The 12,591-nt window shown below is 48.5% G+C and overlaps 1 protein-coding gene across 3 annotated transcripts in view; it reads right to left on the bottom strand.

Moving 5' to 3' along the window:
* MED23 (mediator complex subunit 23) overlaps window positions 1–12,591 on the bottom strand; it is a 1,372,437-nt gene that overhangs the window by 1,174,385 nt on the left and 185,461 nt on the right. For 2 of the 3 annotated variants that reach the window (XM_069606687.1, XM_069606688.1), the window contains exons 10-11: window positions 1,750–1,845; window positions 1,138–1,155 (exon numbers count right to left, since the gene is read on the bottom strand). In XM_069606687.1, the coding sequence (XP_069462788.1) occupies window positions 1,138–1,155; window positions 1,750–1,845 (114 nt within the window). The remainder of the gene's footprint in view (window positions 1–1,137; window positions 1,156–1,749; window positions 1,846–12,591) is intronic. The other variant, XM_069606689.1, reaches the window with a different exon arrangement.

The following is a 12,591-nucleotide window of genomic DNA, read 5'->3' as shown; positions in this document are numbered from 1 at the left end:
TGAGACCCTCCGTCAACCCCCTCTAATTCCCCCTCAACCTGATCTATACCCTTAACTCACCCCCATATATAGATTTAATTAAATTTGACTGAAAAAAAGTAAAAACAATTCGATCCAATGTTTAGGTCAAATGTTTTTAGGTCAATTATGCCAATACCTACTTTTATATTTTTGTGTGGAACTCTACTGTCTCCACGTGTTATTAACCAAACTTGCACAACAGCTCCGGGTCGCATAAGTCGGCCTTACTGCTCAGTCTATACTACATTGAGTGTGATTGCTAAGACCAAGTGTTAAAAGGCCTTGCCGATCATCTAGGTGGTTTTCTCAGAACTCTCCCACATAGTTGGTACTGAAAATCCCTCCCCACAAACCTATTCTCCACTGAAATCACAACATTTGCCTTAGTCATGGTTTGCCCCTTTGGCTTGCCAAAGACTTCAGCAACTCTCTTGGATGTGACCACACAACTGCTGCTATGAGACATTTGCCAGCTTTTTTTTCTCATAGTTGTTCTGATCATAAACCAATTTGAAGAGTAACACAATATTTTTTTAAACCTGGACTTGCTTTTTTTTAATTTATCAAATGTACATAATCCAGACATTGATAAAGAGCTGTCATGTCAAGCATTTCTGTTGCGTTTCAGCTTTTCTTTTTTTTTTCTTTACTAACCTGTTAAGGCAGTTAGGATCTAGGATTCCCATAACCAATTTAAACCTGCCTCTCTCCAACCCCTTAAATGATCTGGGACAGTTAGAAACCATTCCCCACATGCACTTCAGCAGAAAACAATGCCTCTGATGGACAAGCTCTCTTGACCCTTCTTCCCCAGCACAATTAGGAGACAAGCTAGAAAGTAATGAGCGTAGCAGGAGCCCAATCTTGGAAACGGAAGAAAAGAGAAAGCCAAATAATACCAGGACTTCTCATGTTGAGGCCCATTTTGAAGAGAAAACTGCAGAGATTATAAAAGAGAAGTGGCACCAAGAAAAGCAGACAGAAAAGTAACTTTGGCGTCTATCGGTCCTGCCAATTTCAAGCCCTGACCACGTATGTGTTCTCTAACTGGAATCAGTGGCTACAAGCAGCCAGCGTACCGTTAGTCACAATACAACAGTAAGGTTGTGAACATACCTGAGCAATGTTCAGGGTCTAGAGCATTGGAGGATGGGCAGGACAAGACAGGACAGAACAAAAATAAAGGAAGAAAAAAAGAAAAGACAAAACAGTGACTATGAGGCCAACCTCAAGGAACCCAAAGACAGAGAAAGATGTCCACCTCCCCGACAGCGGAACAATGGGCGCATGGACCTATGCACACATTAGCTTTCAAAGAATGCACAGACACCAGAAAACATCAAACACTGCAGCGTTGTGTAAGTGGTTGAATTTCGAAAAAAATTAAAATCAATCAAAACAGTAAGTATGAAGTGCTGAGCTGTAGCTACTGGTCTGGCAGAAGGTTTACCTGAGGCTGGCCTTATAGGGAAAAAAAGCAATGCAAATAAAAAATAAAAATAACCGAGGGTAAAATTTCAAAATGTGTTGATTTTAAGTCTCAACCACCCTACAGAACTCTACAAAAGAAATGCAGTATTGGGTCCAATAAACTAGGAAAAAGTAAAAAGAATATCAAAACACTGGCTAATACTAACTGTTTTGTTTTGTTAGCTACAGCAAAGAAAAAGAGAAGAATAGTGCAGACTCAGAGCAGCCTTTACAGCATATTACAGAGCACCACAGTACCTGCTTGTTAAGTCCCAGCATGTTGCAGACCATATCCCGGGAGTAAGGCTGCTCAAGCACATACCGTAGCAAGGCCGTTTGAGGTTCAAACAGATCCTAGGGGAAAATACACAAACAGAAAGAGGCATGCTTAAAGGGTGAAGCACTATTGAATATAGGGATAAAGCAATACCAAGTAATCGCATTCTTCCCCCGACATACGGTAATGAAACAAAGAGCAATTTGTAGACTACTAAATGGTGGTAAACATGCATAATCCACAATATACATGAAAAAAAAGAGGGAAAAGCTTAAGAATTAAAAACAAACTGAATGGGCACCAATGTCTTTGATGAATAGATAAATGTGAGAGTCACAATATATAAGCTGCTTAAGGACATTGAGGTATACACAGGCCATTAATCCATACTAAAAGCCCAGCTGGACTAAGTGGATTTTTGCCAACATCACATAACCCTCTGTGGACAATTTTCTGTTTTGCTAATGTGCTTAAACATGACTTTAATTTACCTACCTGGCAATATTCTGAAGTTATTACTTTTGCACAACTTGTATTTTTGCAGATACGCTGAATGGACAGTCTCAAAATTTGTACATATCGCTTTTTGTGTATTTATCAAATGGGTTTACCTTTAAACCCACCTTCCTCTGAAGAGTTGCAGTGACTGCTCAGCATCACTTGGAGAGTCAGGATATCTCAGAAGAACTACTCTGTAAACCATGCAGATTGGTGTATGTATAGGCCTTTGAAATAATGCCTAAGAAATATCTCCCTGACATCTGGAGGTAGCTGTGGTATAGAGATGTTGTGGACTCAGTATACATATAGTGACAATATGAAACCTACACTAAAACTGCAAAATACAACTACAAATTATATATATGGAAGTGTATACATATACTACCCTGGATACCTTTAAGGGTGGAAAACTTGAGAAAATGTCTCAGTTGAGCTTACCTAAATAAAGCGGACTTGGTGGCAGCCTTCAAGAAGCTTAAAAATGGGCTGCCGACAAGTAAAGGGTAAAGAGGAGACATGTGATGCTGCTGCCCTTCTCTATGTTTTTTCTCCTTCTCCGGCATTTGAACCAGAGTTCTTAAAATGTAGACAAACTGATTTCTTGTAAGAGGTCTCAGCAGGTTTATAAAGTGAAAGCTTGCTAGGTGGAGTACAGTGAGACGATTCACTGGGCGTTGTCATTTCTCCCCAAGGGTGAGCCGCTTCTCATGAGACTAGGGATGTGTGGCCGCTATGCAATAGTTCCCATATGAGAGAACCTCATGGTAAAGGACTCCTCCTCTGGGGAGAAGGACGGCCTTCTAGGGTACAGCTCACAAAAACATCACACCCCTTCACTCCTTAAGCCCCACTTCCATCACAAACACTTATACTGAGACTAGGCCCATGTGAGATTGACATAACCAAAGGTACTGGGACGAAAAAGATCTTAGAGAGCCCTCAGGGTTTGCCTGACTCAAGTACGGGGACAAGGCATCCAGTAGGAGAATTAAGGACTGGCATGACAGCTACAGAGACATATTTACAACAAGGCCAACTAGGCCCAGGCCTAGGGCTGCAAATTTCCAGAGAAGCTGCTTTTTATTGCAGTTTATTTTCATTTTACTGGTTGTCCTGTTTTAAATATAAAGCCAATTTTGCTTCTCTGAGTCTGGCTGATCCACAACACTGCATGAGTAATTTTGAGTTGTTAGCAGTCATTCCACTCAGACAGCACAAGTCTTTCCTGGCCAAACATCTATATGTTTGATATTTACAAAAGCTTTATTCGTGGGGGTGAGGGTGTATAAAAATAAATGCCTACCAACCACAGTATGCTTTAGGTGTCCTCTTAAAAATGCAAAACAGCCCAAACCTCATTGTTTCTATTGGTTCTACTTCACTTTATCATTGGAGTTCTTTCTAATCAAAATACACATACACAATGTTAAGCAATCACTTTTATATTCAAAATACACGGCACGCATTTTTAAACTGTTGGAAAAATGAGGGTTTGACCTTCAGAAAAGTAAAGGTTAAAAATGATGCATCATTTTACAATATTAAACGCACGCCTATGCTTAAATCCAGCACATAGTTCCCACAGGTGGCACTTAAATGATGTTCAGAAGCAACACTTATTCTCCTGCCCAGCCCATTTCAGAGGTCTGTGGACGCCAAACAAAAGGTGCAAGCATGAAAGATCACAGAGAAGTGAAAATGGCGAAGAGTAAATATGAACACGGAAGTGCATCAAGAAACCTGTGCAAGGATAACCAAAGCCATAGAAGGGGTAGAACAACTGTGTTAAAGGCGCACACTGTTTCACATCTGTAAAAGTGTCCCATGAAGATATCCCTTCAGCCATTTTTACAGAAACTGCTCAGTGCTAAGCAGCCAAATGGCATCCCTGCTAGGTTTATCATGTATGTTTGATGACATACTGCTGCACGCTCAGTACCACCTGCAAAGTATGTCCCACAATGCATAACTGTGATGTTTATAAGTAATCGTTACATGAATTATATTTTAAATACAAGGTAGGACCTTTGCTGTAAAATGGTACTTCCAACAGCAGGTCATCTATATCTAATCCCACAAATCTCAAATTGTTTCTATGTATTGTACACTGCAACCAACTCTATAGAGTTAACAAACAATTAAGATGACCTTAAATGCAAGCTGGCAAGACCCATAGCCAAAGCCACACCAACAAAGGTAATATTGTGTTTGAACGCCCGATCCATTGCTCAATTCTATGCTTAGTTTGGACAATGGCATAAACAGCAATGATGTAAACAGTATGTACCACTTCATTTGTTATAAACAGGTACCGACATTGTGTAGTTACAAGGAATGCTGTTGCTTCCCACACATGAATGTTCAGGATCCCCCTTATCTATTACTCCACTGTGAGAAGGCACAGCCAAAGATTCCAAGAACCTTCTCCAACTGTCTTTACTGCACGGAGGGGTCTATGCCCAGGCAGAGTTTACAAGCTTCACTTGAGATTTTGCAATATTTTAATGGCGTTCCAGCCCAAGGGATTGGAGGTACATCGCCTGCAACAGGGAACTTGCCTTATTTCCATTTTGCCCCCTGCAAACACCATAGCTGTTACCATGAGAAGAAGGGGTGGAGTTCGTTTTATTTGAACTTTTTTATAAGATATGCCTGTAATACTTGCATATATTTCATATGTAAACTTTACAATTTGGCAACACCAGATGTAGAAATGCAGTTATGTTGCATTAATACTACAGACCAGTCTCGGAGCTTCTCAGAGTGACAGCAAGCAATTTGTGAGAGAAAACATTGAAACAAAATTCCTCGTTCCAACCTTCTAACACCATGTAACATATAGACAATCACTGGAGTCAGTGCAAGAAAGTTAAGAACTCAATCAATACCTGTAAAGGAAAAGGGAGCATAACTTTAATAGCACACGGGGGGCGTGGCCAACTGCCATGTAGGACAGACGTGCTCTAAGCTGCTCCGTATAATACGTTCAGTGATCCGCCGCTAACTACAATTTTCCTGGCACTTAAACTGCAGAAAGTCAACCTGACCGTGGGCCTAAGCCTGGGACACCTGAGGCAGAAGTTTGACGCCGCTCCGATCAACCACGAGCCCGTCGCGCCGTGAAGAAGGGATTCGCCGCGACCAGAAAATGGCGGCTGCGGAGGGCTCCGTCTCTCTGCTGGAGCCTCCCCATCACACAGAGACCGCGCGACCCTGCTGGCCCTGAGGCCCCCTCCAGTCGTGGTGGAAGCTGAGACCTGCGATCAGGAGATCCGGACCAGGCAGCCCCTCTGAGCGGAGGCCGAACCGAGGGGGAGTCGAGCCGGAACAGAAGCCATCGGCAGTGGCCGCGGACAAGAAGCGCCAAAGCGGGGAGCGGCCTGCGCTGCCCGCCGAAGCGGTGAGAAAGAGGCCGGAGTCGTCCTGGCCCCGCCTCGACCACACAACGAGGCTCCCCTGGGGTGACAGCGGCCCCGACCCAGCGCGCTGCGGACCCCCGTGGCGTGCCATGGAAGAGGCGAGGAGGAGCGGAGCAGAGCCCTGTGGTCCCGGGAGCGGCGTCGCCTCCGGGGTCCCAGGAGAAGAGGCGCGCACAGCCTGAGACAGCACTCGGCTGGCCTGGATGGGAGTTACTGCGTACCCCGATCGGCCCCGAGCAGCCTCACCGAGAGAGCCGGCTCCGTGACCCACGGATCCAAGGTGAGGAGCGGGGAGGAGAGGGCCCCGTGGACACCACTGGCGCAGCCCATACACATAAAGTGCTGGCCCCCCCCAACCCCGCCGCAAGCTCTCCCTGAGACTGCTTACTCTGCCCGGCACTGGGCGTTGAGTCGTGAGGCCCGGAGAGCCTAGCTAGGCCGCCACTGAAGGCCTCAACCACCACTGACCCCAGTCATAAGGGGACAGAGGCGCGGGAGTGAGTGAGGTGGGGCCTACGACCATCACGGGACCCCACGTTGTGCCAGTATGCCAACATCTCCGGCAATGCCCAGGTTCACCAACACCAATTTATGATTACACCCCGCAACCTGGGCACAGGAGGCAAAGTGACACCCAGCGGCTTGCGGGACCGCTGCTACCTCGTAAACTGACGCAGCACACCGCCTGCACACCCTGGGTACACGGATAGCACCGATACTGAAGGCCTCCCCACCAACTTGAACTTAAGGAGCTCCCCTTACAAAGCGCATACACCACAGAGGCCCTGTCTGCTTCAAGCACCTCACTGCCCACACCAAACTACACCTCACCTGTCATAGAGGGAAGCACATGTCGTTGACTGGCCCCGGATAGCCCCGGAGGCTGCGCCGCAGAGGGGCGTGCAGCCTCAACCGCCGCCAAGAAGCCTTTGAAGGGACCCTGCGGGCCCGCTCACACCCAGGGCTATGTCAACCAAAAGTGCCCGAAACAAACATAGACAGACCACAATGGAGTCCTTTACGGCCACTGGGTCACACGGACCAGATGCTGACGCTGCCATCAGGGAGACATCGAGCGCGGAGACTTCTGAACCGGCGAACTCACAGCTATTAGAGGCCATCATGACGCTCCAGAAAACCATGGAAAATAAAATTGACGCTGTAGCCATCGATCTGAACCTCCTGAGGCAGGATGTGCACTCCATAGCCTGCAGAACTGAAGCCTTAGAAACCCAGGTGCGAGTCAACACCGAAGCAAAGACCCAACTCCAGAAAGAAGTTGACGCCCTAACACAGAAGGTAAAGAACCTGGAAGACAGGGCCGATGAGGCGGAAGGGAGAGCCCGCAGAAGCAACATCAGAAGTATTGGCCTGCCTGAAGGTATCGAAGGTAATGACCCCACGAACTATGTCGAAAACCTCCTCATACACAAAATTGGAGCAAGGAAACTATCACAAGGTTTCACCATAGAGAGAGCCCACGATCCCTCACCAAGCGGCCACCCCTGGGAAACCCGCCTAGACCCATCATAGCTAAAGTGCTTAACTACAGGGATAGAGAAATCATTTTAGCCTTCTCAAGACAGGGCGGCATCATACTGCGCGATTCTGCGAAGATCGCCATTTACCCAGATTACACCCTACAAGTCCAAAGGAGTAGGCCCCAAATCAATCACATCAAAGCTAGACTGAAGAACGCAGGCCTGCGTTATATGCTACTATACCCGGCCAGACTGAAAATCCTGCACAACAACAGAGTCTACTTATTCGAGACCCCTGAGGAGGCCAGTGAATGGATGACAGGGAGCAGGTCCCAGACCTTGAACCGAAGGGGTGCACACCTCAACAACCAAAATCACGAAGAGCCTCCCCCCAGCCGCCCCCAGGCAGCGCTCACTAGAATTATTGTATCACACTACTAAAGCGGCGATAATGATGTATCAGGAACCAATCCAGACACGAGAATCTGCACAGTTGCACCACCAGAAGTTGCACCACTCCTGCCCCCAGGAACTGTTTGGGTAGTTTACCCGCCCGTAGGGCACCAAGGGGCATAGGCCTAATGGAGCAGAAACGGGGAAGTGGGAACGGGGGAAACCTCGCTGGACGCGTTTTGTTAGCAGTAGAGTTAAAAGTTTACGTTCATAGGGAAGGGAGCCCCATGCAGGGAACCCAGTTGAAGTTACACAGGGAACAGACCAAGACCACTGGCAGCAGTATCGTCGTGGGATGGCCCGGGACCCCCCGGAAGCTAGAACACACCACGGGGCTGCCTTGTGACCCACCCACAGAAACACACTCGTTTACAGACCATGGCTGACAACATCAAAATAATGTCCTGGAATGTAAGGGGCCTAAACAGTTATGTTAAACAGCACCGCATCCACTCCTTTCTGAAGCGCCATAAAGTAGGAGTCGCTCTGTTGCAAGAGACCCACCTTAACGCACCTAAACTAGCAGCGCTAGCCAAAGCCTGGAGGGGAACCCTGATAGGCTCCACATACTCCTCCTATGCAAGGGGAGTCTTGATATGGATCGCACCTTCCATCCCCTTCACCCTGACCCACTCCAAAACAGACAATGAAGGTCGAATGGCCCTGATGCAAGGCACCATAGAAGGAAAGGGCCTCTGTCTGATCAGCACCTACGCCCCCAATCACGACGCCACCGTCTTCTTTCGCTCACTATACACCCGCCTGAGCCCGAATAGCGAAGCCATAATAATATGGGGAGGCGACCACAATTGCACCCTAGATCCCCGCATGGACAGATGGGACAACAAGCATACCAGCCCCTCCCCTCCCGCCAAAATACTAAACTCCCTCACACACCAATTCGCCCTGAAAGACCTATGGAGAACCCAACACCCTGATACCAGAGCCTATTCCTTCTACTCGCCTCCACATAAAGTCCACACCAGAATCAATCGCCTATTTGTGAGTGAGGAGCAGACGGCTCGGTTCAACAACACGCAATACCTGGCCAGGGTGCTGTCAGACCACTCCCCCTTGATTACCGCATGGACACTAACGACCCCCAGGCCTCCTATTCCGACCTGGAAACTCAGAAGCGAGGCACTGCTAGACAACGCTTTCAATGAGCAAATCAGGCAAGGCACAATAGACTACTGGCAAACTAACACAGACAGCGTTCAACACATACGCACAGCATGGGAAGCTTACAAAGTCGTAATGAGGGGAGAAATGATTGCTGCCGCCGGGGGAGCCCAGAGACACACTACTGCCCTGCTTGCACATACCGAAACAGAGCTGAAAGCCCTGGAGGCAACCCCATCCCCTGACCCGGCCCATATGCACAAAATAATAAAGCTTAAACAATCTTGCCTAACACATTGGGAGACGCTGGGGAAACTGAGCTACGCGAGTTACACCGCGAGAAACCACGCCCTGGGGGATAAACCTGGGAAGCTGCTAGCCTGGCTATACAAGCGCGAGTCCCCCAGATCACCTATCTGCCAAATCAAGAGCATAGACGGCTCCTACGCCCACACCCAAGCTGAGATTAACCTAGCGTTCAAAGAATACTATCAGGCCCTATACTCAGACCTCACTCCTCCCACTGAGACGGACATTGAGGATGCCCTCGACACCACTGAGTTGCCCCACTTGGAGGAACATGTAGCAGAGTCCCTGGACGGCCCCATCACTCCAGATGAGGTTGCGGCGACCATCAGGTCACTACCCTCAGGGAAGACACCAGGGCTGGACGGGCTTCCCGGGGAATTTTACAAGACCTACAAAGATTTACTAGCACCACTACTATCCCAGGTATACAACGAGGCGTACGAGGTGGGCCGCCTCCCTGACTCCATGCGCGAGGCCACCATCATCCCCCTGCTGAAACCCAACAAAGACAGCACTAACTGCAGCTCATACAGGCCCTTGTCCATGCTAAATGTGGACTATAAAATACTAACGGCACTAATGGCAAGGAGACTACAGGCTGTCATCCCGCACCTGATCCAATTCGATCAAACCGGGTACGTGCAAGGTCGATCCATTACGGAAAACCTGCGCAAGCTGCACCACGTCATATATAGCACCGAGGGTGGGCCGGATAGATGCGCGGTGGCGTCCTTGGACGCCTCCCAAGCTTTTGACTCGGTCCGGTGGAAATGGCTCCATGCCACACTAGCCAAGATGGGATTCGGCCCAGCTTTCTTAAGGTGGGTCAAACTCACCAACACAGACCCAACAGCCAGGGTGCAAACCAATCACACATTCTCTGACAAATGGAACCTCTTCAGAGGGACCCGACAGGGTTGCTCCCTCTCCCCCTTACTCTACATTTTAGCCATAGAGCCAGTCGCTGCATACCTCAGGCAAGAGTACGGTGACAGGGGCATAACAATAAATGGGGTGACACGCCGACGACATGCTCCTCTACCTTAAAGACCCCGAACACATACTACCCTACATACTGGAGACATTGAGGGGGTTTCAAAGATGCACAGGGATCCAAATCAACCACGACAAGTCTTGCCTGTACCCTCTAGCCGCCCTGAGCAACACCAAGGTTGAACACCTCCCCGCACTAACCCTCAAATGGGAGCCCACCTCTTTTAAATACCTAGGCATCAAGATCCACTGCGACCCCAGAATTGAACATGCACTGAACACCGAGAACGCCAAAGTTGGCTTGATTAAATCGATGGACTTCTGGAGCAAATTGCCCCTTTCAGTGGCTGGCAGAGCGGGACTCCTCAAAATGGTAGCATTGCCGAGACTACTGTACTTCTTCACCAATGTCCCGTACAACATCCCCCAGCAATACTTCAATGAGTTAAACAAACTCTGCAGAACATTTCTATGGCACGAAGGAAGACACAGAGTCGCCCTAGATATAACACAAAGACCGTACGATAAAGGAGGCCTCAAAATACCCAATTTCGAACTCTATTACCTAGCAGGCCAGCTGAAACACATGATCCAGTGGATGGCCGATGACCCCACTCAGACACACGCCTATTACGACCCTCAGACCCCCAGACGCTGCTAAGGGACTTACTCTGGATCAAGCCAGACGCAAAGCAACAAAACCCATACCTAATCACGCTAGGCACCAGGATCTGGAGAAGAGCCTGCATGCTCGCCAAAGTGGCCGACCCCTTCTCCCCCCAGATCCCGATAGCCGCCACTATGTCGACCAGACCAGTAGACCAGAAGGTGATCAGGAACCTATGGGAACCCCTCGGCATCGAAACCTTGGGAGACCTACTAGACGATCATGGCATCCTAACGTTCGTGGAACTGCAAGAGACTGCTGGAATGCCACCAGGCCAATTTCTCCTGCATGGAGCGACAGTGAAAAACCTCAAGAAACGTTGGCCCGAGATAGAGACCCTCAATACTGGGCACGAGGCTATTGAGAACCTGCTGAGCATGGCAGAAGGCGGTCACGAAACCTCGCGGCTCTATGAGATCATGCTCAACAGTGCCTCGCAACAAGAGCTTAAAAGCAAGGCAAAATGGGAACAGGAACTCGGTACTTCGTTCGGAGACAAAGAGTGGGAGACCATAACATATTACCACAAAAAGGTATCCAGGAACGCCCGCTTTCAACTCATTCAGTTCTACATCATCCATAGGGCTTACCTCACCCCGGACGTCATCTCCAGATTGAGTAGCACTGGCACCGTGCCTTGCCCCAAACGCCGAGAACTCTCAGCCGGAATGTCTCACATGTTCTGGGGTTGCCCGGTCATATATGCCTTCTGGGCCCTAATCAACGAAAAAGCAGCCGAAGCAAACATCATACTGGACGTGCAATCACCCAAGACGTGCATTCTGGGCTCATACCCTAGGAGCAAGAAGAATAGGCCCCTGAACAGGCTTAAGGACCTAAAGTACATTTTGGCTAAACGTCGCATCGCGATGGCCTGGAAGAGCCCCGTAGCCCCCAGCATCACGACTTGGTGGGCGGACCTACAAAGATGGTCCGCAGCTGAAACACGGGCATGGGAACTGGCGCAACGACAACAAAGCACAGGCACCTCTGACTACCTTTTACAATGGGTGGCCCTCACCACGTCACTGTTCTATAGCATTGATAACAGCCCCTCCGGAGAGGACTCGGACAGCCAGCATTGAACCCCGTCGTGTTTGAACTGCAGCCCACTTATGTGGTTTTGCTCTAAGGGGGGAGGGAGGGAGGGAGGGGGAAAAGGGGAGTTAATGTAATCATATAATTGCTTCGTGAATGACACTGTGTTGTATTGTTTCATTGGAAAATAAAAATAAATTTAACAAAAAAACTTTAATAGCACACATCCTTCAGAGATGACAATCCTAACTTTATAAATCCTGCCGTAAGAATAATGGAGCCTTGTGCACAATGTTCGAGGCGTGCCGGTCGTGCGTAAAGATCAGAAAGTACTTCTGTAGGATGCAGGAAAAAGTAAGGGGAAGAATTCTGAAGGGGTGAAACTGATTCCAAAAATGATGTGAGTTTCTGGTACGGTGAACAAAGCTGTTCCTGACTTTTAGAGGGCTTTAGGTAGCGAATACTACCCAAGCCAAAAGGCCAAAATGACCTTCAATGCGTCAATGCGTTTGTATGAACAAAGGGCCAACGGTAAGTGACTTCACCACTCACCGCCCTTAGCTCGGTTTTGGTCCAGACTTGGCAGGACTAGAGGTGGTTCTCAGAGTTTAGAGTTCCTGCCCTCCGTTCGGCTTCCAGATGCACAGGCACTGTGGGTGTGGACACAGGTCTGTATGGGACAGGAATGCTACTCTTGATTCAGATGAAGAACCGAGAGAACCTGGTGCAGCACGACTCAACGAACGTTTGAAAACCGCCTTCAGCGACTGTCGCACAGTGACGCAGGAGCACCCAACTCTCACAATACAACACAGCCTCCTATCTCACGACCCAAAGGTG

The sequence above is a fragment of the Ambystoma mexicanum genome, chromosome 4p (assembly GCF_040938575.1).
Source record: "Ambystoma mexicanum isolate Mex_15411 chromosome 4p, UKY_AmexF1_1, whole genome shotgun sequence".
NCBI lineage: Eukaryota > Metazoa > Chordata > Amphibia > Caudata > Ambystomatidae > Ambystoma > Ambystoma mexicanum.
Note: the sequence above shows the minus strand (reverse complement) of the source record. Positions and strands in the feature narration are given on the sequence as shown.